The sequence below is a fragment of the Lissotriton helveticus genome, chromosome 9 (genome assembly GCF_964261635.1).
Source record: "Lissotriton helveticus chromosome 9, aLisHel1.1, whole genome shotgun sequence".
Taxonomy (NCBI): Eukaryota; Metazoa; Chordata; class Amphibia; order Caudata; family Salamandridae; genus Lissotriton; species Lissotriton helveticus.
In genome coordinates this window covers 175500024-175526526 of record NC_136070.1, presented here as the reverse complement: position 1 = coordinate 175526526, position 26503 = coordinate 175500024, and the positions used below count along the sequence as shown (strand labels likewise).

The 26503-nt window shown below is 42.4% G+C and overlaps 1 protein-coding gene across 2 annotated transcripts in view; it reads right to left on the bottom strand.

The window, feature by feature from the left end:
• KLHDC1 (kelch domain containing 1) overlaps positions 1-26503 on the bottom strand; it is a 1359852-nt gene that overhangs the window by 690503 nt on the left and 642846 nt on the right. For both annotated transcript variants that reach the window (XM_078659709.1, XM_078659708.1), the window contains exon 5: positions 13165-13243. In XM_078659709.1, the coding sequence (XP_078515835.1) occupies positions 13165-13243 (79 nt within the window). The remainder of the gene's footprint in view (positions 1-13164; positions 13244-26503) is intronic.

Below are 26503 nucleotides of genomic sequence, written 5' to 3'. Positions count from 1 at the left end.
CTAACAGACATTGGTCAAGTTAATCTGTTTTAGTATTAAATTAGCTCAATCTCAGTTCGAATGGATTTAGTTTCTGCTGCTTGAGAAGAAATATTAATGTCTATAACCATCAAGTGGCAGCTGATAGCTGATATTTCCTGCAAAATACGATCCATCGTGGGTTCTGACACTGTAGAGGTAGTCAACATAGACAAGTTAGACATTGATGAGACTGAGCCTTTTGCTGTAACACTTTCTGGTTGTTTAAGAACTTCAGCAAATAGATGTTTCTTGGGAGTTTTGTTTTCACTCTTAGGGTTAGGCATTTGAAAATTGACTATGTTATTAGTAGCAGACCTCTTATCCTGCTTGTAACAGTGACTAAGGCTTTTTTAAGACACAAGGGGGACCCAACAGATAGCTAAGTACCATGGGTATAACAACGTTATAATGAACAAGGGTCCTTAGCTTATTTTAGAATCCAAAAAACAATACTGTATAGAAACACAATGGAAAGCTATACGTGATAAAGTTTCCAAACCCAGCCGGGAAAGGAGTTTATTTTATCAAGAAACAATGTTCAATCCTACAATACAAACGTAATAACAAGACACAAGCCTGTGCCGTACAAAAAAGAGGGAAAAGAAAAATAGAATAAAGGTGAAAGCGGTGTCTATCAGGCAAAGAAAGAGAGCAAGGACAGGGCACTGTAAATAGGTAAAAGATCAATAACAGTATCGCCTGGAGTGGAGTATACACAATCTTATTTGTCAATATTGTAAATGTAAATCCACTCATGGGTGTCGACGTTTCGATCCCTATTGCTCAACTAGATACATGGGATCATCATCAGGACATTTGTAATGAACAAGACATGCCTGATTGTAAGAAAGCCTGTTTAGGAGAAACGAAGAGAAAAAGAGATATTTCAAACACTTAAGAGTAGTTTGCAGATGTATGCCAACTATGTAACGAATTCGCAGTGTGTGACCAAGTGCACGGTGTTTGTGACCTAATCAAGCACATAATAACAACATTTTCATACTCCTCGGAATCGCAGTGACGTGCGTGAAGGGCTGCGACGACCAGTTGTGCCGTGATAGTGATCAATTCAGTTTGTAGTATACTGGGGAACAGGGATTTCCATCGTGAGGTGACGGTGCAGGTTCAGTAGTTGCGTGGCTAGGGGTAAATAGGTGATTGGGGATAGCCCTGTGGATTATGAGTCACAATAAGTGTAATCATACCTCAGTGGATCTATGCATGAAGCCTCACATGGGAGGTGTGCTTCACTTCAAGGCTTTTGGCCGAAGAGATCGTGCTGAAATGGGAGTAAATTTAAAACACAAGGTTACGAATTCCCTGGTTCACAATTTCAGCGAACCGTGATGTAAAAATAACCACATACCACGTAGTAAAATGTCGTGGAAGTCTTTTTGGGGGTCCAGACGAATTGTTCATTAGAGAATTCGTATTCCGTTTCCAACTGCATACGATGGCAGCGCTGAAAACAGAGCGGGAATTCTGTATCAAGGTGCAAGGGGGCTACAAAACAGGGTGGTAGTTTATGGAAGAACCTTCCTTACCTTACTTAGCTCATCAGGGGAGCAGGATAAAGAATTTACGTGTAGGCAACGGTGGCCATACACGGGGGTTGCCAACAATGTGGCCTTCAGACGCTGTAATAGCAAGGGGTATATATCAGCACATAGACTAAGAGCGGGCCATAACCAGACAGTGTTAAAATTTCGCAGTTACTTACAAAGTCAAGGTAAAGACTCGTCTCTCCCGTGGCTTCTCGGGCAGTGCCGGTTGCAAGTCAACGGACTGAGAGTGCGCGCGGAGTTGTCTGCAGCCACGCTGGTCACGTGACCTTCATTGCGGGTGCCATTATAGAACGGCGAGTTGTCTTGGTGGGGGCCATCTTGGAGTGGATGGCTGTGCGGGCTAATGCTACCAGTGTGAGGGAGTGCACGGACAATTAGGTAGTGATGGTGACAATGTGACATTAAAAACGGTGGTACGTATTCAATAAAATAAACCACATAACGTTTTGCTCCCAGGAGGCCAGATTTCTTGTCTTTCAGCCAGTTATGCATTCCATCATGGAGTATTTATCTGGGAACACAACCCTTTCAGAGAAAGGCTCATTCCGTTACTGCTTCATGATATAGTCTCATTGGTCATAGGTTCAATCACAGTAGCGTGGTCCAGTCCTCACTTCGATTGAGCCCTGTGTGAATGGTATTAAATTGAATGATGGATTTCAATTCCTCACGGTTTAGTAACTGCTGTAGGTTGCCACCTCTTTGTGGTAGTTTGATGGATTTCAGGACGGTCCATTGGAGGTCATCCGCTGTATGGTTCATGCTGGCATAATGTTCAACCAAAGGGGCGTTAGGAGTGCCGCACCTTATGCGACTCCGATGTTGACTTATTCTGGTCCTTATTTTTTGTGTAGTTTGTCCCACATACATCAGAGGGCAAGGACATAGAATTGCATAAATCACATTGTGACTGTTACAGTTTGTGAAATCTCTCATATCAATTGTGATGTTATTGTGACTAAACGTGCGCCCCTCAAGTGTCAGATCACAAACAATACAATGTCCACATTTAACGTGACCTCTCAGCGGGGGCAAGCCCCAGTTTGACTCAATCGTATTTGTGGGAGGTGGTGGGGGTAGGGCAGCTCGAACCAAATGGTCTTTTATATTTCTACTTTTCTTGAAAGCAAACAAAGGTTTATCAAAAGTTAATTGGCCTGAGTTTAAGGTTGGCCAATGCCGTAGAATTGTTTTACGGATTTTATCAGAGACTGGGGAAAAAGTTGTGACACAGGCAATTCTCTCTGTGCTGGGCCTCGTCTTGGGTTGGAGCAGGACCTCTCTAGGACAATACCATGCCCGTTTCGAGGCATTCCTCACTATCCTGCTTGGATAACCTCTTGATTTCAGTTTTGAGCACAAAATACCTGCCTCTTTGAAATAATCAGTTTTCGAGGAGCAATTCCGTCTAATCCGCAGGAACTGCGAATAGGGAAGTGAATCTTTCAGAGCTTTGGGGTGGTTACTGTTGTATCTGAGTAACGTATTACGCTCAGTCGGTTTTCTATAGAGGCGAGTAAGTAACTCCCCTGCCTCATGATAGATCATGAGATCCAAGAATGGTATCTCTGTTTTGTGATATGAGAGAGTGAACTGCAGATTGTCGCAGTTATTGTTCAGCCAGTGTAGGAACGAATTCAGACCTTCTCTCTCCGAATTCCAAATTAGAAAAATATCATCTATGTACCGGCGCCAAACCCCAATGCTGGTTCTGAATGGATTTGTGTCAGCTAGGATTGTGCCGGTCTCAAGCGCATCCATGTACATAATGGCCAGATGGGGAGCAAAAATCGCTCCCATCGAGCATCCTTTTATCTGTTGGTAGAAGGTCCCGTCAAAGACAAAAAAGTTTTTTGTGAGACATAGTTCTAGCAATTGCAATATGAACAATGTCGGTACTCTATGTGGTCTAGGTCTGGAATCAAGTATTCTTTCAATGACCCGTAGAGCCGCTCCCTGAGGTATATTAGTGTAGAGCGACTCTACGTCCAATGTACATAGTGTTTGAATGTTGGGATCAAAGGGCTGGTGTTCAACAAGATTGATCATTTCCATGCTGTCACGGACATAACAGCACGTGGGAGGCACAAAGTCCTTAATGAAAAAGTCCACATAGGACCCTAATGGTTCCAAAATAGAACCACAAGCCGATACTATTGGTCGGCCTGGCGGGTTCTCACTGTCTTTATGAACCTTAGGGAGGGTGTAGATGACTGGAAGGCGAGGACACTTAACATTAAGGAAATTATATTCCTTCTTGCTAAGAAAGCCCTCATCCCTGGCAGCCGTGGTAATCTTTTTAATCAGGGCTTGGATTTCAATTGTTGGATTGCGGCCAAGTCTCAAGTAATGTTCCCTGTTATTCAGCTGTCGGTTAATTTCGTTTTTATAGGTATCAATATTTTGCAGGACAATGCCACCACCCTTATCAGCGCTCTTGATGATTAAGTTAGTGTTAGATTTGAGTGAGTCTATTGCCTCCTTTTCGATTTTTGAAATATTGTAAGGAATGTATAATCTCTTCCTTTCCAGAATCTCAAGTTCTTTGAGAATAAGTTTCTCAAACGTGATGATCTCAGGCGGAATCATGCTCGCCGTTGGTAGGAAAGTAGAAGGGGGGGCAAAGGGGGTGTTACGATTTGGTTCAGGCGTTGGGTGCAATTGAAAGAATGCTTTCAGCCTAACCAGTCTGAAAAAACGAAGCAACTCTGTTTGTAACTCCATATAATTTGGGCGAACCGTGGGGACAAAGGAAAGTCCTTTCTTCAAAAGTTCTAATTCAGAATGCTGCAAAATATGGTTAGATAAATTAAAAATAGGTAATGTTTCAGTCAAATTCTCTGTTGTGGGTATTACCACTGATAAAAGTTGTTGCGGGTCCTCCGCTCCCCTGGAGCGTTGAACCATGTTCTGGGTTTCTTGGCCCTCCCTCTCTGCGGGGTTCCAGGCTGGCCTCTGGCTAAAAAATTGCCTTGTGCACCACCACGCCCTCTACCCCGGTTGCTACCTCCCTCACCTGGATCTGAGTTGTCAGATGAGTCTTCTGAGGTGTCTGAAAACCCCACTATGTTCTGTCGTTTGTTAAAACGACCCCAGGGTCTATTCTGCGGGTTGAAGTATGGTCTGTTAGTGTAAAAATCTTTATTCAGATATGGATAAGTTGTCTCGGCGCTATAATTTCTGATATCCTTTTTAACTTTATTGGCCTTCTTGTTCTGTTCAATACGGCAATAATCGGCTATTGTTTTCTCTACTTGTTCCAGTAATTCTTTACACTCAGCTGTGGGGTCTGAATCATTAATTTGTTTAAGCAAGTCAGCAATTTCTATCTCAAGTGTTTTTAATGTCTCTGTAGCAATATCTATGCCAAGCGCCAACCACTGCCTTGAGCATGTGGTCCCAATATGACTGAAGTTAGTAATATATTTAGGATTATCCGTAAAGATCCCAGGGATATTACGCACTTGTAGACCAAGTGGGATTACTCCGGATTTGAGATAATCAGTTAGCATTAATATCATCAATTTTAATCTAACCTGTTTTTTCTGTAGCTTTTCTAACTGTTCTGGAAGACTGGACGCTGCAGTTGTTGGAGCATCTGGGGTTTCTGATAAGAGTGACGGTAATGTGCATAAATGCTTAATATGGTCTATCGTATACAGAGGGGCATGGTCTGACATCTCCTAAGGCTAAAAGAGAAAAAAGAAAAGTAATTTCGGGAATATACAAGTGTGTGTACAGGGGCACTAGGAAGGTCGACCTCGGTGCCGAGGTAAATTGAGTTTAGAACAACCCTGCAATCCTGGTGATTGCGCTAAAGCTTTTTTAAGACACAAGGGGGACCCAACAGATAGCTAAGTACCATGGGTATAACAACGTTATAATGAACAAGGGTCCTTAGCTTATTTTAGAATCCAAAAAACAATACTGTATAGAAACACAATGGAAAGCTATACGTGATAAAGTTTCCAAACCCAGCCGGGAAAGGAGTTTATTTTATCAAGAAACAATGTTCAATCCTACAATACAAACGTAATAACAAGACACAAGCCTGTGCCGTACAAAAAAGAGGGAAAAGAAAAATAGAATAAAGGTGAAAGCGGTGTCTATCAGGCAAAGAAAGAGAGCAAGGACAGGGCACTGTAAATAGGTAAAAGATCAATAACAGTATCGCCTGGAGTGGAGTATACACAATCTTATTTGTCAATATTGTAAATGTAAATCCACTCATGGGTGTCGACGTTTCGATCCCTATTGCTCAACTAGATACATGGGATCATCATCAGGACATTTGTAATGAACAAGACATGCCTGATTGTAAGACAGCCTGTTTAGGAGAAACGAAGAGAAAAAGAGATATTTCAAACACTTAAGAGTAGTTTGCAGATGTATGCCAACTATGTAACGAATTCGCAGTGTGTGACCAAGTGCACGGTGTTTGTGACCTAATCAAGCACATAATAACAACATTTTCATACTCCTCGGAATCGCAGTGACGTGCGTGAAGGGCTGCGACGACCAGTTGTGCCGTGATAGTGATCAATTCAGTTTGTAGTATACTGGGGAACAGGGATTTCCATCGTGAGGTGACGGTGCAGGTTCAGTAGTTGCGTGGCTAGGGGTAAATAGGTGATTGGGGATAGCCCTGTGGATTATGAGTCACAATAAGTGTAATCATACCTCAGTGGATCTATGCATGAAGCCTCACATGGGAGGTGTGCTTCACTTCAAGGCTTTTGGCCGAAGAGATCGTGCTGAAATGGGAGTAAATTTAAAACACAAGGTTACGAATTCCCTGGTTCACAATTTCAGCGAACCGTGATGTAAAAATAACCACATACCACGTAGTAAAATGTCGTGGAAGTCTTTTTGGGGGTCCAGACGAATTGTTCATTAGAGAATTCGTATTCCGTTTCCAACTGCATACGTTGGCAGCGCTGAAAACAGAGCGGGAATTCTGTATCAAGGTGCAAGGGGGCTACAAAACAGGGTGGTAGTTTATGGAAGAACCTTCCTTACCTTACTTAGCTCATCAGGGGAGCAGGATAAAGAATTTACGTGTAGGCAACGGTGGCCATACACGGGGGTTGCCAACAATGTGGCCTTCAGACGCTGTAATAGCAAGGGGTATATATCAGCACATAGACTAAGAGCGGGCCATAACCAGACAGTGTTAAAATTTCGCAGTTACTTACAAAGTCAAGGTAAAGACTCGTCTCTCCCGTGGCTTCTCGGGCAGTGCCGGTTGCAAGTCAACGGACTGAGAGTGCGCGCGGAGTTGTCTGCAGCCACGCTGGTCACGTGACCTTCATTGCGGGTGCCATTATAGAACGGCGAGTTGTCTTGGTGGGGGCCATCTTGGAGTGGATGGCTGTGCGGGCTAATGCTACCAGTATAAGTCAACATCGGAGTCGCATAAGGTGCGGCACTCCTAACGCCCCTTTGGTTGAACATTATGCCAGCATGAACCATACAGCGGATGACCTCCAATGGACCGTCCTGAAATCCATCAAACTACCACAAAGAGGTGGCAACCTACAGCAGTTACTAAACCGTGAGGAATTGAAATCCATCATTCAATTTAATACCATTCACACAGGGCTCAATCGAAGTGAGGACTGGACCACGCTACTGTGATTGAACCTATGACCAATGAGACTATATCATGAAGCAGTAACGGAATGAGCCTTTCTCTGAAAGGGTTGTGTTCCCAGATAAATACTCCATGATGGAATGCATAACTGGCTGAAAGACAAGAAATCTGGCCTCCTGGGAGCAAAACGTTATGTGGTTTATTTTATTGAATACGTACCACCGTTTTTAATGTCACATTGTCACCATCACTACCTAATTGTCCGTGCACTCCCTCACACTGGTAGCATTAGCCCGCACAGCCATCCACTCCAAGATGGCCCCCACCAAGACAACTCGCCGTTCTATAATGGCACCCGCAATGAAGGTCACGTGACCAGCGTGGCTGCAGACAACTCCGCGCGCACTCTCAGTCCGTTGACTTGCAACCGGCACTGCCCGAGAAGCCACGGGAGAGACGAGTCTTTACCTTGACTTTGTAAGTAACTGCGAAATTTTAACACTGTCTGGTTATGGCCCGCTCTTAGTCTATGTGCTGATATATACCCCTTGCTATTACAGCGTCTGAAGGCCACATTGTTGGCAACCCCCGTGTATGGCCACCGTTGCCTACACGTAAATTCTTTATCCTGCTCCCCTGATGAGCTAAGTAAGGTAAGGAAGGTTCTTCCATAAACTACCACCCTGTTTTGTAGCCCCCTTGCACCTTGATACAGAATTCCCGCTCTGTTTTCAGCGCTGCCATCGTATGCAGTTGGAAACGGAATACGAATTCTCTAATGAACAATTCGTCTGGACCCCCAAAAAGACTTCCACGACATTTTACTACGTGGTATGTGGTTATTTTTACATCACGGTTCGCTGAAATTGTGAACCAGGGAATTCGTAACCTTGTGTTTTAAATTTACTCCCATTTCAGCACGATCTCTTCGGCCAAAAGCCTTGAAGTGAAGCACACCTCCCATGTGAGGCTTCATGCATAGATCCACTGAGGTATGATTACACTTATTGTGACTCATAATCCACAGGGCTATCCCCAATCACCTATTTACCCCTAGCCACGCAACTACTGAACCTGCACCGTCACCTCACGATGGAAATCCCTGTTCCCCAGTATACTACAAACTGAATTGATCACTATCACGGCACAACTGGTCGTCGCAGCCCTTCACGCACGTCACTGCGATTCCGAGGAGTATGAAAATGTTGTTATTATGTGCTTGATTAGGTCACAAACACCGTGCACTTGGTCACACACTGCGAATTCGTTACATAGTTGCCATACATCTGCAAACTACTCTTAAGTGTTTGAAATATCTCTTTTTCTCTTCGTTTCTCCTAAACAGGCTTTCTTACAATCAGGCATGTCTTGTTCATTACAAATGTCCTGATGATGATCCCATGTATCTAGTTGAGCAATAGGGATCGAAACGTCGACACCCATGAGTGGATTTACATTTACAATATTGACAAATAAGATTGTGTATACTCCACTCCAGGCGATACTGTTATTGATCTTTTACCTATTTACAGTGCCCTGTCCTTGCTCTCTTTCTTTGCCTGATAGACACCGCTTTCACCTTTATTCTATTTTTCTTTTCCCTCTTTTTTGTACGGCACAGGCTTGTGTCTTGTTATTACGTTTGTATTGTAGGATTGAACATTGTTTCTTGATAAAATAAACTCCTTTCCCGGCTGGGTTTGGAAACTTTATCACGTATAGCTTTCCATTGTGTTTCTATACAGTATTGTTTTTTGGATTCTAAAATAAGCTAAGGACCCTTGTTCATTATAACGTTGTAACAGTGACTAAAGCACAAAAATGAGGGATATGCAATTTGAGAAGTAGGAGATATATTCACTTAATACAAAGTAGTAAGCCGAGAGTCACTTCTCTTCAGATAATGCCAGTCAGAATATTCTGAAACGGCTATAACAGACATGACAATGCTGAGGCTTTATAATTTACCACATTTCATTCAGGAGGGACTCTCACATGAAGAAACAGTAGTCTGTGAATATTACACACATTTAAGGCTCAAGATAAATATTTCAAAGTTAGCTTCTCATATACTGCGCTATTCTTGTTATATAATACATTCACCTCAAGCTATGAGCCTAAATAAGAGCTGGCAAATGAACATCCTTATGAGGCGACAGTGATGACATCATAAGCCCACAGCATAGCGAACTCACTATACCAGATGCAGATGTAGAGGTAATCTGGAGTATACATCATTAGGTAATACATTTGAGTTGTGGCGCTTTAAACACATTTGCTGCAATCTGAGCGTAGAAATCTCTCATTTGATCGGAAGATAATGCTGTTGCATTAAGTATTTACTCCTTCGTTTCCCAGTAGTAGAGATGAATATCACTGAAGAAACATCCTGTTACTGGTTATTAATGGCCTTGCCACGTGCTGTAATGTATGTAAAGAGCACATTCCAACTCTTTTATGACTGAATTTTTGGCTCTGTGCATACCACACAGCCCCTCTATTATTTTCATGTATTGTGGCTTGAGGCGACTTGTTTGACTTTTGCAGTATGTTGTAGAAGCAAAGGATATTTGACTGCTTCCTAAAATATTTATGTACAGTCTTTGTTTAAATATTTCTTGAAAAAGCCCAGAGTTATCCCCTACTTCCAGGTTAAAGCAAGCAGCCTCTCATTTCTTTGCATTGAGGCCGATCCGTTAGTAATTGGTGCTATAAATATACACTCCAGAGTGGATATACGAGGCACAATGTTCCAGACAGAGGTTGAAAGGCTTCAGAAATAACAGGAGGGTCGCCATTTGCAGCTGCCTTGAGGTAAAAGACGTCGTCTCCTCATTCCGGTGCTTGCGTAAGCAGGAAGCCTTACCGTGAGGTGAGAGACTGCACGCACCATTCACGCGAGGGCCGGTAATTGTAGTTTGCGCAACAGGGCCCAGCGCACGTCTGTCAGGCGGCTAATTCAGCGGGGAAAATAAAACTCAGGAAAGGTTTACATAGCAGCGAAATCCACTCCAATCGATGCAGGTACTCTTGACGTTGCAAAAACGCATGCTATAGCAGTCCCATTCACGTTGAAAGGAGCGGTGCATCAGTTAGGGGTTCCATCCGAAGCAGAGTTCCTCTCCTAAGCGGCCATCTTCCTCGGTGGCCAGACCACGCCCCCGGGGATACCGCAGTTGTGCAGGACGATTTAATGCTTATTATTTAAATGGCGATCCTCTAAAGGAGGATAGTTACTTGCCTGTAATCCTCACTCTACTCCAGAGGAATCTTCATTATAGTCAAAAGCACTGAATTGTTTCGACCCACAACGGCACAAGTAGAATCCTGGAACACTTTAGAACATCCCATGAAAAGCGATACTGAACAATGTTCATTTATACATTTTAAAAAGGAAATTATTCCTACATTGAAACAAAATCACTAGAATAACCTAATGGTTAGAAAACTATCACAAAACATTCTTAAAAGAAATGTAAGAGAAAATAGGGAGAGCTTAGCCTAATAGGCTGTATCCTGGAGGGCTGGGCAAACTATGCTACATCTTTGACGAATAGCCACCAGTCTTGGTAACGCCTCCGCCCGACTGATCCTCAACGTCCCCCGCCGCAGCCACATCACCTCCCACCTAAGAGACCTGCACTGACTCCCTGTCAACAAGAGGATCACCTTCAAACTCCTCACCCATGCACACAAAGCACTCCACAACACCGGACCAGCCTACCTGAACAACAGACTCAACTTCTACACCCCCGCCCGCCAGCTCCGCTCCGCCAGCCTCGCCCTCGCCGCCGTCCCGCGCATCCAACGAACAACCTCCAGCGGCAGATCCTTCTCCTTCCTCGCCACCAAGACCTGGAACACCCTTCCCACCCATCTGCGGCAGACCCAAGACTTGCTCACCTTCAGAAAGCTCCTCAAGACCTGACTCTTCGAGCAGTAGCGGCACCCCCTCCCCTCAGCGCCTTGAGACCCTCACGGGTAAGTAGTGCACTTTACAAGTTCACTGATTGATTGATTGATTGGCAGCATGTGTCATCATTGGGTATTTTCCTTGTACAGATAAAAATTATATATCATCTGGACAGGCTCCGCTCTAGAGAGCATCAAAGGGATCTTTTTGACTCAGTAGAATATGAGAGAATCTCTGCAAGCCTGTCGGAAATCTTCAAGCAAAAGAATATCCACACAGTCTTCAACATCTACCTACCACTTCATGATATCGACGTACCTCTTCTGGATGTTGAGCCAGCTCTCTGGATTGAACAGGTTGTAACAGACCCTACTGACAATATCAAAGTTCTCAAAGTCGACCTCATACGCCTTCTTTTCTTCCTCGGTGGTCTTTCTCAGGCTCCACCCTATGAGAGGGTGTCCTTGGAAATGGCGGAGAAGAACAAGTTACTTACCTTCGGTAACGCTTTTTCAGGTGGATACAATATCTGCCTGTGGATTCCTCACCTTGTGAATATCCCCCTGCGTCAGCAACGTTCGGAAAATTCTTCTGTAGCACGCCGGCTCGAACAGGATCGACAACCCTGGACGTCGTGATCTGAACTCAGGCACCATATACATTCATCATGCGGATCTGTGATGGACATCATTTTTCCGCATTCACCACATGGCTTAAAACCAGTCTTCTTAGACTACATCACGACAGAAGACAGTGACACTGGAAAGATACAGATATCCTACAATAGTAACAAAGTTACTATCAACGCAACAGAAGATCCCTCGAAATCGTTAGCGTCGACGACGCGGAAAAAAGGGAACTGATGTCATCACGCCGACGTAGGCCTATATATGGAGTCGGTGACGTCAGCGGAGTCGCGCGCGATGCCGTGCTCCTGTGACGTCGTCCACGCCGGCGTGCTACAGCAGAATTTTCCGAACGTTGCTGACGCAGGGGGATATTCACAAGTTGAGGAATCCACTGACAGATTTATCCATCAGAAAGTAGATGCAAAGGGGGCAACGTCTCCATATCCCTGGAGTCTTCTAGATGGATCTTCCTGCTATATCTTCTACCTGTCCTTTAAAGTCCCCATAGCTCTTACAGAATTCACAGAAGTTAGGACAACGCGATTTGCGAAGGCACACAATACAGAATGTGTGAAGATCTGCTTGGACTTTCCTTTACATGTGGGACACTACAGAAAAAAGGATGGCATTCTCTGAAGGAAAAAATATTGTCGCGAGTCAAACAAATTGTAAAGCTTGTCTTTAATTACTTCAAGACAAGGGGTTGTAAAAAGTTTAGACAGATGGCAGGGCAAAAAACTATGAATACATTTAGAGCTCAATGCACGAGGATCCTGTCAGCAGAAGCTGGATAACAACAACTAGCTCTATTGCCACTTAGAGGGCATGATGGCGTACGGATGATATGCTATTCCTTGAAGGAATAGTGTTTTATCAGACTTCGGCCTATAATGTTAAATTGTCCCTGTTTTCTCTCACACGTCAGTATAAAAAAGATCTCTGAATTAGTATTCAGGTCACTATGTTAATGCTAGTGATATTTCATTAAAAAAATAGTTTGTTTCTAAAGTAAATGATAGAAAATTGCCTAATATACATATATAAATTCCAGACTGTACTAAAATATGTAATTTTCTTTATTTATTTGTTTCAAAATAAGTGTATATACAATTTTTAAAGGAATTATACTATATAAACAAAATGTTCTGGGATTACGGGTACGACAATTGAGAACTTATGACTAATAATGAAGATCCCCTGGTAGAGGAACAACTTTTCCTATTGAGTACTGTGTCAGCTTTAAAAAAAAAAGGGCATGGCTACTGCCTCTGTGATGAACAAAATGTTATTCATGTTATGCTCCATTGTGGTATACATTCAGTGAATGGACTTGTTCCAAATGCTTGTTCCTGTGCTGTTTCTCTACTATTTCATATGTAAATAACATAAAATATGATATCTATTACTGTTGAACAATAGAAAATCTACAAAGTATGTACTTACCCAGGATGCATCTTGAACGTCAAAACAATCACTTAGTTCATTGTGCTTTCTGCATCCATAACCACCAAAGTAAATTAACCTAGACAAAAATCAATATAAAATAATTTACACTTTATTGCTCATTAGGGTAAGTCATTTTAGGTTTATGTTGTTTACTTCGATTCAGTTTTCCAAGTAAATTACCTAAGTAACTTTAATTTAAAAAAAGAATAAGGTTTTTCTTTCAAAATTCGAAATTCTTCTTTCAAATGTGGTGACCTCAGAGCTCCTTCTACACAGACTAAATATTTATTTACAAATGGATACAGTGCAAACACCTACAGCTTCCTTCAATAAGGATAACATTTTTGCTGGTGCAAATGCGGATCCTTGTAGTGACAACTGCAATTACGAGACTGCTAATTAAGTAGCTCATTTTACACTAGGCAGTAACACTTCTGGCTTATATCAGCAGATGTCCCATTCCACACACCTTTGATCCATTCCCTCATTTAGAGGTCTTCTGGCACTGTTTTTTCCTCTTCACAGCCAAGAACAGTTTTGCACTGGAAGTAACAAAAAGACACTTATCTTTGGTAATGCTTTTTCTGATGAATACTCTGTGCTTTTCTGGTGGATACTCTATCTTGTGTATGTGGCCCAGTGTGTGAACCACTGGGACTCTGGTACGCACTACTTAAACAATAATCCTTTTAACCATTAAGTTTGTTTCAACGTAATTTTATATCAGAAAATTATTTTGAAGTCATCATTGACTATATCATTGTTTAACAATATTATAATTCTCACAGTGGTATGAAATCGTACATGTATAAGAGTTTCAAACACAGGTATTACAAACACAAAATATAATAGGAACCCAATGCATTTCGGGGCATAGCTGCCCCTTCGTCAGGGGTCTGTGAAAAAAGAAATGCAAACAAGGAGAATATTAAATTCTAAACAATGCAACATCATATTCAATTTTACGAAACCATATTTGTTCCACTCTTACCTAAATCATAGGAAAAAGGTATATGAACCTGTGATGTGTCTTATGCTGCTTCTAGTGGTAATCTGTGGAGGAATCAAAATGAACATATCGTGTAGTCTAATCTATAAATGCGACGCTAATGTGAACAGTGTCGACTGTTTAGATCTATATACACGAGAAGATAAAGTGTTACCTTAAAGCTCACTCGAGACGGTGTTTCTGCGCATTACGGGAGACAAAGAATAAAAGAAGAACCGATGGTCAAACAACGCCTTGGTGTTTCATACGTTAAACTATATTATGATGCATATCTACTTTATAACAGGGATCAAAATCTCACCTGTGGATTGTGTCAAGCCGATTATCACACGAAAATAACCTAAATTTAAATAAATAATTGCCATCAATACACAGATGGATTAGCGTATTGGCACAATAAAAATGATGAAAATTAAAGCGCATGTACCTCTAGGTCTAAGCAACAGGCGTCGACCTTGCTGTCATTTTCGTGCACCTTAACTGCAAACGAAATGAGCACAATCAGTATCGTTTTTAAATTTCAAGCAGTAACCAAAAGGTAATGCTTTCAGATTACGCCGATTAGGGGCTTACCGTTGACGAAAACTTGTAGTGCTTAACACGGTGTCTTTTCAGCGTCCTCATCCGTGAACGAAAACTTCCCTCAAGTGAAGTTGTCCTACATCACTGTTTAAGTTTCCCCTTCCGGGAACGAATGAAAATAGTCAACAGACTATCAAATTTAGCCTGTGAAAATATGCCCGAAGGGAAGCCCTTGCACTATTTGTTAAAAAAGCGAATATAGTCGTGCGCGATTCTACATTTATACTTCAAAACCATTGGTAAATATATTGACGGTGGACGCTTAACAACCAAGATTTTCTAACGAAAAAAAAGTGGAATGAATGTCCGTGTGCTTTTCACTTGTAGTGTATGTTTACAATCAATAAAGTTTTTTTTAAAAAAACGCGCAACGACGCCAGTCTCCTAGATAAGCATAAGCGGTGCTTGGAAATTATAAAAGCTTCTTGTGCATTATGTAAAAGTCGACATGAAATATCTCTGTTCACAACCAATTAATTTGTAACTGAATACAAGTGTGCAATGTTTTTCCTGCCTATTTACAATCTGAATGCAAGTCGTTTTGAACTAAGCAATCAACAGCATAGATTTTATACAAATTGAAATACAATGCCTGTTTTGACACTCACTTGATCCAACTATGGATCGACTATACAGCCTATGTGGCATGTCATGGAAAAGTGTGGTGAGCTTAAACTAATTTATGTATCATTAACTGACAAAAACTTATTTTAACATCCTAGCTTTATGTGCATTGAATTTTATATGAAACATGACATCTCCATTTTGTCATTCAATCCTGTCGGGGCCAACGTTTGCAATTTTCGAATCCAGAAAGCTTCTCTCTGTAGAAGTATCTTTGCGTTGTTCATGCCTAATCTCTGGGGTATTAACTCAATGATTTGAAATCGAAGTTGCGCAATGTTGTGGTTTTTTTTCAATCCAATGTTGTGCTAACGGTGACGTTAGGTTTTTGTTGCGAATCCGACTTTTATGCTCGCTGAGCCTGATTTTCATTTTTCTATCAGTTTTCCCGATGTATAGCAGCCCGCAGGGGCACTTTATTGAGTATACAATGTGTTCTGAGTCACAATTGGTGGAATGTCTAAGCGGAATCTTTTCTCCAGTTCTAGGGTGCAATAAGATATTGCCAGTGATTACGTTATTGCAGTTCTTGCAATTAAAACACCTCGTTGTCCCTTTATAAGCAGAATCACGTTGCGGCATCGTTGGTTGGTTCAGTAGTTCCTTGAGGTTAGTTCTGTCCTTGGTGTTGTTTTGATTTTATCTAAATGAGCTTCTAACAGTTTTTTTGGATAACCCCTCTCGAGGTACACTATAAAAGAGATCAAAGACCACGAGCACCAAAATGGTATTTGTTTCCAAGTATTCAACCGCATCTAGAGATATAAAAAGATGTATTTCCAAGAGATGGGAAATTTTATTTGCAGAAAAGGATTTTGATACGTTATTTGATGCACGACCATTATTTGCATTTAAAAGAGCACAAAACCTCAAGGAACTACTGAACCAACCAACGATGCCGCAACGTGATTCTGCTTATAAAGGGACAACGAGGTGTTTTAATTGCAAGAACTGCAATAACGTAATCACTGGCAATATCTTATTGCACCCTAGAACTGGAGAAAAGATTCCGCTTAGACATTCCACGTTGTATACTCAATAAAGTGCCCCTGCGGGCTGCTATACATCGGGAAAACTGATAGAAAAATGAAAATCAGGCTCAGCGAGCATAAAAGTCGGATTCGCAACAAAAACCTAACGTCACCGTTAGCACAACATTGGATTGAAAAAAACCACAACATTGCGCAACTTCGATTTCAAATCATTGAGTTAATACCCCAGAGATTAGGCATGAACAACGCAAAGATACTTCTACAGAGAGAAGCTTTCTGGATTCGAAAATTGCAAACGTTGGCCCCGACAGGATTGAATGACAAAATGGAGATGTCATGTTTCATATAAAATTCAATGCACATAAAGCTAGGATGTTAAAATAAGTTTTTGTCAGTTAATGATACATAAATTAGTTTCATATAAAATTCAATGCACATAAAGCTAGGATGTTAAAATAAGTTTTTGTCAGTTAATGATACATAAATTAGTTTAAGCTCACCACACTTTTCCATGACATGCCACATAGGCTGTATAGTCGATCCATAGTTGGATCAAGTGAGTGTCAAAACAGGCATTGTATTTCAATTTGTATAAAATCTATGCTGTTGATTGCTTAGTTCAAAACGACTTGCATTCAGATTGTAAATAGGCAGGAAAAACATTGCACACTTGTATTCAGTTACAAATTAATTGGTTGTGAACAGAGATATTTCATGTCGACTTTTACATAATGCACAAGAAGCTTTTATAATTTCCAAGCACCGCTTATGCTTATCTAGGAGACTGGCGTCGTTGCGCGTTTTTAAAAAAAAAACTTTATTGATTGTAAACATACACTACAAGTGAAAAGCACACGGACATTCATTCCACTTTTTTTTCGTTAGAAAATCTTGGTTGTTAAGCGTCCACCGTCAATATATTTACCAATGGTTTTGAAGTATAAATGTAGAATCGCGCACGACTATATTCGCTTTTTTAACAAATAGTGCAAGGGCTTCCCTTCGGGCATATTTTCACAGGCTAAATTTGATAGTCTGTTGACTATTTTCATTCGTTCCCGGAAGGGGAAACTTAAACAGTGATGTAGGACAACTTCACTTGAGGGAAGTTTTCGTTCACGGATGAGGACGCTGAAAAGACACCGTGTTAAGCACTACAAGTTTTCGTCAACGGTAAGCCCCTAATCGGCGTAATCTGAAAGCATTACCTTTTGGTTACTGCTTGAAATTTAAAAACGATACTGATTGTGCTCATTTCGTTTGCAGTTAAGGTGCACGAAAATGACAGCAAGGTCGACGCCTGTTGCTTAGACCTAGAGGTACATGCGCTTTAATTTTCATCATTTTTATTGTGCCAATACGCTAATCCATCTGTGTATTGATGGCAATTATTTATTTAAATTTAGGTTATTTTCGTGTGATAATCGGCTTGACACAATCCACAGGTGAGATTTTGATCCCTGTTATAAAGTAGATATGCATCATAATATAGTTTAACGTATGAAACACCAAGGCGTTGTTTGACCATCGGTTCTTCTTTTATTCTTTGTCTCCCGTAATGCGCAGAAACACCGTCTCGAGTGAGCTTTAAGGTAACACTTTATCTTCTCGTGTATATAGATCTAAACAGTCGACACTGTTCACATTAGCGTCGCATTTATAGATTAGACTACACGATATATTCATTTTGATTCCTCCACAGATTACCACTAGAAGCAGCATAAGACACATCACAGGTTCATATACCTTTTTCCTATGATTTAGGTAAGAGTGGAACAAATATGGTTTCGTAAAATTGAATATGATGTTGCATTGTTTAGAATTTAATATTCTCCTTGTTTGCATTTCTTTTTTCACAGACCCCTGACGAAGGGGCAGCTATGCCCCGAAATGCATTGGGTTCCTATTATATTTTGTGTTTGTAATACCTGTGTTTGAAACTCTTATACATGTACGATTTCATACCACTGTGAGAATTATAATATTGTTAAACAATGATATAGTCAATGATGACTTCAAAATAATTTTCTGATATAAAATTACGTTGAAACAAACTTAATGGTTAAAAGGATTATTGTTTAAGTAGTGCGTACCAGAGTCCCAGTGGTTCACACACTGGGCCACATACACATTTCAATAGTGGGCAGGCACTAATCTGGTACCGCACACCTACCGTTCAAACGCACCTAAATATCATATAAACACGAGTGCAGAACCCTTCATTCATTCATATTTCATGGATACTCTATCTTGCCACACGTGAAGCTAGGAGATTCTTCACCTTATGAATATCTCAGACACAAGACTGGATACAGAATACTCCTCCAAACAAAGCTACTGAGCATAACTAGGTTGCACCATGTGACCTCTGTACTGTTCCAATGCCCCACAGACATGACAACATCAGACATAAGGCACACTATCATTAGTCCCTTCATTTTTTCCACATCAACCACGGTCCGTGGAGGAGGGAATTGAAGGATGATAAACCTCATTAGGCACATGACCAGATAATAATAGGGAACACCTTAAAATCTTATTAAAAATAGGCACAACCTCACAAGCGTAGAGTGGAAGGTAGATATAGTATCCTACAAAGAAAGCGTCAGATGGTAAGTAACTTATTCTTCTGATGGATACATCGCCCTGCACATTTTTCAACTTAAGTTCAAAAGTATTATCCAAAGTGCGGGAGGGAGAGGAGGTTGAGGAGTGTCAAAATAACTGTCCTGGCAATGCACCCATCACTCCTAGCCTGATTCAACAAGCATTGGTGGTTCATCAAAAGTGTGAAGAAATCACACATAGCAGCTTGGCAAATTTCAACCAACAGAACGTCCTCAAAAGCGCTGTGAAAGCTGTCATAGCCCTAGTGGCAAGAGACTTAAACCCTTCAGTTGGTTCCTTCTTTACCAGAGTGCCGCACATCTTATGCAGACAGCAGCCCAATGTGAAATTAAGTGCTATGACACAGATCGAACCGTCTTACAACATGTTAAGACATCAGAGACCTGGTCAATCACCCTGACATGTCTTGTCCAGTACTCTTACATGGAGACCACTCTCTTAGGGCCCAGTCTGTGTAGATGCTCCTTCTCCATGAAAGGCTGCAGGAAGATGAAAAGAAAAGTAACCAAGTGGCCTACATGAAAAGCGGACACACCAATTGACCAAAAAGAAGGAAGCGCACGGGACCAACTTGTCCAGTAAAATATAAACTTGATAGAGTCTAAAGTTTGCAGACCTTGCAGACAGATATAATCGCCCCAGAAAGATAATTTTAAAGATTAACAGACATAACCATGAATTACTTAAACAGAGAAGTCTGATGAACCTAAAAACTAAAGCCAGGTCTCACTATCGAACAATAAAGGCATGGGAAGAAATAAGTAACAATCTCTTCAGAAAACTAGCTACCAGGGGCGACTAGAAGTAAGACTAGGCAGACACAGGAGCACAAAAAACAAGGCCTAGGAGCACCTACCAGTCGAAGCCACCAGAACTTGCTGGCAAGAGAAAGCACAGATCATCAGATAGAAGAGTCTGAAAGAGTTCTAGGCCCTTCATAGTCCACAATGTATTCCAATATCCAGTATAAACCAATTGTTGTTAACATTTTCCTAGCAGCTAAGATAACACCAGTCAGTTCAAATGGAAGTTCAAAGTCAGTCATTCGACAATGCTAAATCTAGGTGTGTGGAATCTGAGCAGCCGAGTGCTGGGACAGATGATCCAACCACCCTGCTGCGAAAGCAAATCTACTCTTTTTGCCAAATCATCTTTGTCTCGTCGAGTGCAAGGAAGGTCACCTACGACCTATCTCTGAGAAACTTCTGAAGGGCAGAGAGACAGAAGCGAGTTTGAAGAAACACATATAGATAACTCTGTTTCCACGGCAAGTGGAATGCATCTCCCAGCAAGCCTTGTGATGAGTGCACAGAACAGGAGACATGCCCGAATGCAGCATCACCTCATGTAGGAAAGACAGTATCCAAGTGAAGGGAATTTCGAATTCATAGTTCTCCAAAGCTGGCCTGCTCAAAGCATGTACCAGTACTTTGCAGCATCTGTGTGCTGCAGGGACCACTGCGACGACAACAACAGGACTGCTAAATATTGGGTTATGGATGGAACTCCACCCTGCTTGTTCAGACAGTGGAATTGTTTAGGTTACCAAATTTACAACTGAAAATATCAAACCCATCGGTATCATGGAGGACCACATATGAATCAAAGACTTAATAAAAATTTGTCATTCATTTATTTATAAAATATGTTTAAATAATCATAGTACCACAATTCTGTTACACAAAAACAATGCAAAATATATATATTCACTTAATACAACAATACTTATGACACACTCTCTAAAACAATTTATAGTTTAAAAATTGCTTGTGCAGCAATGTTTACCACAAACATATTCATACATCATAATTTTAGAGCAATATATTTTTAGGAACAAACTGTCGACGCGGCGTTTCTGTGCCTCTTTTATTCTTGCACCTTCTTCAGGACTCGTTCCCTGATTTGTCACATCCAGGTAGTTTTCCCTGGATCTATATTCTCTATTGTTATGAGTCCGTTTAACATCTGCTCATATTTTTCATTCCCTTTGTTTGTTTAAAATTTCTTAAAACTCGATATTCTTGGTTTTTCCTCAGAATGTATGGAAATTAACCACTTCAATACGGTCCTATTTCCAAATTTCCTTTGATCATTAGGAGGATGCCTCTGGGAGCTCCCTTTCCCTTTCGCTTCTCCCTGCTTCGTCTTACTGTATGACAAGAGTTACTTTATATTTACTTCACTCTTTTGTGTGTAGATCCACTCCGGGGTTGGCAATCTTTTAGTTGAAGCCTTTATGACTTGGCTGGCAACTTTGGTGGTGGGAGCTGAACTGCGTGGCGTCCTCCTTCCCTCTGAGTCTTCTGATGAGTGGGAGAAGGCAGTCACGGCATGTAGTTAGGCAGTAGCCGCATGGTAAGAGCGTTTGCATCGGAACACTACGGGCTGTGCTTCGCAGTGTGAAATTGATTTAAAAGGACATGTAGAGCCCGGGTCTTGGGAAACTACTGCGCGGCATGGGAAACGGCAATTAAGGATATCGGGAAGCCATTGTGGTGTAAATGGAGTTCACTTACTTTCTGCTTCTTGAGTCAGTGCCAGTTACGCCTACCCATCTCTACCGGGTCCGGATAGTGGAGAGCAGGTCGCGTATCTCCTGATTAAATAACACGCCGGGCGTGGCCCAAACCTCCAAAACAGGAAGCAGAAAGTCCCGGTAGGTCATGTGGTATCGAAAGTGGATAGGGAGGCCATGATGGAGTGGGGAGGGGTAGTTGAATAGTAAGTGAGTACAAGCTCGATGTTGTCTCCGAATTATAGTGTTCCTCAGTAGCGTAAGGTGGAGGAGAAAAAGGGGAATTGGGCCTTATTATAGTAGAATATCTGTGCCTAAGTCAGCTCAAGGGAAGTTCATAAGCTGGCAGGCTCTTGTTGTGTTGAGAACCAATTGTTGGGATCAAATCAGCTTGCCGCTATCTGTGCCTATGTTAGCTCAAGGGAAGTTCATAAGCAAACAGGCTGTTGTAGTGTTGAAAACCTCAAGGTGAGTAACAGTACACCAATCCCACGGATTTGCGATTGATTCCATTTGAATGCTGCTGCAATCAGTTGTTTTAACTCATTTAATCAGTTGTTTTAACTTGTTTTTAATCACATACTAGTTACAATCTTCACTAGTATGTCACATCATCACAGTGTGTTCATGGTCATTACAGGGTCACACGTTGTTACTTACCTGTGGTAATGATCTCCTTTGTCTCCCCTTTTAGGCAAGAGCAGTGTCAAACAGGTAGTACAAGCTATGTGCTGTATATAAACTGATAGTATTATAGGTCATGTTTTGTAGATTTTAGTTTTTCTATTAGGTCCTGAAGAATCGCAGTCAATGCACTAGAAGCGAGAAACATGTTGACCACATCATTTGCACTTTAGTCCTGGTTCGCCCTTGGAAACCTTAGTTCCAGCGATTACAGGCTATTCTTGATTTTACTTGTGGCAGAGGACCACCAGAATAAAATTGTTTTCCGGTACCTTGTGCCACATTTTATCCTCACCTACACCATCTACTCTGTTCTGGCCCCTCACCCACACTTCACCCATAGGCAGTTGGATAAAAGATCTCCGATAAAGAGCCCCTCTTTGAGGTGAGCCCGTTTGGCATTGCACCATCTGCCCAACGAAGAGCATTGCCGATGATGAAGCATGACACTCGCAAGGGTGTGTGAGACCATTATATCCAACAAATTGGATACCCAGGGGTGGTCCTCCATTGAGCACTAGCCCTTGCACCTTAGGGACCGTTCCCTTCTTCCTTTCCTTAGGAACAGCCCAGTCATCCTTTTTGTTGTCCACATATCTAGGGCTGCGACTGTGGCTGGACCTTCCATTCTCTTTTCCCTGAATGGTAATTTAAGCCCTACTGGATCACAATTGATCCTTTTTCTTCCCCTACTTGTTGTTACACTCCTCGCACGGCTAACCACCGTGGGGATTTCTCTCATTGGTGGGTAAGAGTGGTTCATTCCCCCAACTTTTCTCTCCTCAGTCAAATACTGAGTGACCCACGGGCTCTGTTAACTTCTTCCGGTAGCTCGTACTTTCCTGTTCCTCTTGCATTTGCACTATCATCTCACCTCTCTAAACCCTTACCACCACAAGATGGATGGACAAGGATTGAGTTTCGGTGACGATGACGTAGCAGCCATTCATAGAATACCATCCATCCTTGGTATCGATACAGAAGCAGCCACTGGGAGCAACTCAGCGGACTGGAAATCACTCTTTGATATGAAGAGAGAGTGGCTTAGAATTACCCTACATGGAGCACTCATGGCTGAGTATTTTAAGGCAAAAATAGCACCGAACGGCCTCATTGTTAAAAAATCCCCAGGATATTCTGGGAGGATGGCCAATTCAAGATCGAATGGTCATTAATCTCTTGGAAATGTACCCACGACCTCCTTATCTTGCTGGTCAATACAGCAAAACGACTAGCTGACGAACTACTCAGCAAAATCCAGATCGCAGAAAGTGCACTTAAGAGTGCCGGGCAGAATCCAGGCTTTAAAACTAAGCTGGCAGAACTAAACAAAGAAATCTCAGTACATAAAGAATTTCTTATGAAACAAAAGGTAACCAAGTTACACAAAGATATCCAGCGTTTTTCAAAAGAAAAGGTATATCCGTATTTAAAAGACGACTACGTCCCTCCTGGGATGGGCTACCTCTCAGACTCCAGTGCCAATTCCTCCAGGAGAGGATCGAACAGTGACAGCAACTCGAGCGGTGATGATTGGCAATCACAACCCCATAGGGGCAAGAGAGGTGGGAGGCGTGGGCAACCATTCTACCCACACCCTCCTTTTCAGGGCCCGCTGGTTTGGCAATATCCCCAATTTCCGCATCCGATGCCACCGTATGCACCCCAATATCCACCTCAATTTGCCCCCCATGGCACCAATCAGCAGCCTTTTTTAGACAGAGGTTGGGGCAGAGGGCACGGGCCCAAGCGAGGAAACGGGCCAGACAAGAGGGTGCAGTGGGAGGATACACAAGGTCAAGGGATGGATACCAGGAGCAAGACAGCACGCAAATAAGTTTAGTAGTGAATCTTTCTTGACGCCAACTTACAGTAGGCGAAGAAGAAGTGCTTCAGAAGGGACTTGGCTTTGTCTCCACCCCGAAGATTGACCACTTTCAACAGAGTTGCGAAATCCATAAATTCTTCCGTAAGATCAGGTTGAGAGCTTCCTTTGACAGGAGACCACAAGAGACTCCTACTGACTCAGGTCTCCACAATCCCTCTAACTTTACCCCACATAGTGGGATGGGCCCCAATGAAATCTTAACATACGAGCAGGCTGTGCTCAAAGACATTGGAGCAATGAGACCCAGTAAGAAACACCACAATCTCTCTAACTCTGAAATGCAGATGTTAGATTCCTTAGCCAACGACCAGACCATCACAATCAAACAGGCTGACAAGGGCGGGGCAACAGTCCTAATGGATACCACTGACTATGACACTGAATGTCTTAGACAACTAGGGGATAAGCGATACTATACCCCCATTCCATCCAGCCCCACTGAGCGCCTGAAAATTACTATCACTGGGTTGGTCGAGTCTGCTGAGTGTCAGGAGTGGATTTCCAAAAAAGAGGCGGATTTTCTATCGAAAAAAGAACCCAGGGTCCCCTACTTTTACATTCTTCCAAAAATACACAGGGGGACCACCCCTGTACCAGGGTGCCCAATTGTATCAGGTATCGATTCTGTCCTAGAGCCTTTATCACAGTTCTGTGACCACTTTTTTTTTTGGTTTTTTTTTGTAGAGCGCGCGGCTACTCAAAAAGAGTGTCCCGGCGCTTTTAATTGAAGAAGGCTGCAGTAAACTAACATTTCTTTCTACAGCCACTGGTAAAACGAATCCCCTCCTACGTCCAGGACACTACTGATGTCCTGCGCCTCCTGGATAACCTACAGGAGGATATCCAGGTTGATTTTCTCATCACCCTAGACGTGGAGGCCCTCTACACCAACATCCCCCAGAGGGCCACACTAGGGGTGATTGAGAGAATCCTCAGTGCCGAGGAATGGACCTCTCCTACGCCACCTTCCTTCATTATGGAATGTGCTACCCTTGCCCTTACGGAGCACTACTTTGAGTTCAAAGGGCAATATTACCATCAGACCCAGGGTACTTCCATGGGCAGCACTTTTGCCCCCTCGGTGGCCTGTCTCTACATGGCCGACTTCGAGGAAAGACACATCAATGGGCCAGTGAACCCATACCATCTTAACATCAAACTATGGAGGAGGTTCATTGATGATATCCTGATACTCTGGACAGGAACTGAAGATCTATAAAGAGTTTTTCAGTTGGCTCAACACGCTGAATGATTACCTCAACTTTACCATAACGGCTTCTACATCCAATATTGCCTTCTTGGATCTTACTATCAGGCTAGAGGGAGGCAGAATCGATACCACCATGTATCGCAAACCAACAGACCGCAACAGTTTGCTCCACTTCACCAGCCACCACCCAAAGGCTCTGAGACTGAATCCCCCTTTCGGACAATTTCTACGAGTCAGGCGCAACTGTTCCAACCTGACGGACTACAAAACTGAGTCTTCCCTACTATCCAGAAATTTGAGGGACAGAGGATACCCCACCAGGGAGATCTATAGGGCACGCAAACGTGCACAAAACAACCACAGGGGGGCCCTTCTTGAATACAATATTCCTACCTCACAGGAGACAGATCTCATAACTTGTGTCACCACCTTTTCGCCAGCTTCTAAGGAAATCAAAAAGATAATCAAACGGCACTGGCGGATTCTGAACACGGGTGATCTAAATCTTGCAACACTCAGATTTGCCCTCAAGAGGTCCAAGAATATTAAGGATATTCTAGTGCGGACAAGGCCTAAGAAGGTGGAGCCACCTAAACAAACCACTCTTTGGCAATTACCACCTGTACGGGGTCACTTTCCGTGCGGCTCCTGCAGTGTGTGCCCCTTCACCAGCATACACAAAACTATCCTTCTGACTGACACCTTCCTGTGGGAACTACGGGGTCATACAAATTGCAATACTTCCAATTGCATTTACTTACTGAGATGCCCATGCGGCCTGCAATATGTGGGCATGACCTCCCGCCACGTGAAAACCCGTATCTCGGAATACAGAAGCAACTTCCGTTGCAAAAAAAACAACACGAAGATGTGCAGACATTACATAGAACAGAATCACACGGCCGACTCACTGTCTTGGCTAATTCTTGAAACCCCCCCAGACAAATCAAAACACAATCTATTCCTGAAGGAACAAAGGTGGATACACCGTCTGTCCACTGATAGCCGGGGACTTAATGAGGACATTCCATGGAGTGATCTATGAATACATCACCGCAATGGAATGCCTTATAAGCTTTTCGCCCCGACCATTCAACACTATAGTTGTTGTACGTTCCATGGAGTGCCCCACCATTCGACACCATGGTCCTAGTACACTCCATTGATTGCTCTATGAATACATCATCGCAGTGGTTTCCAAAAA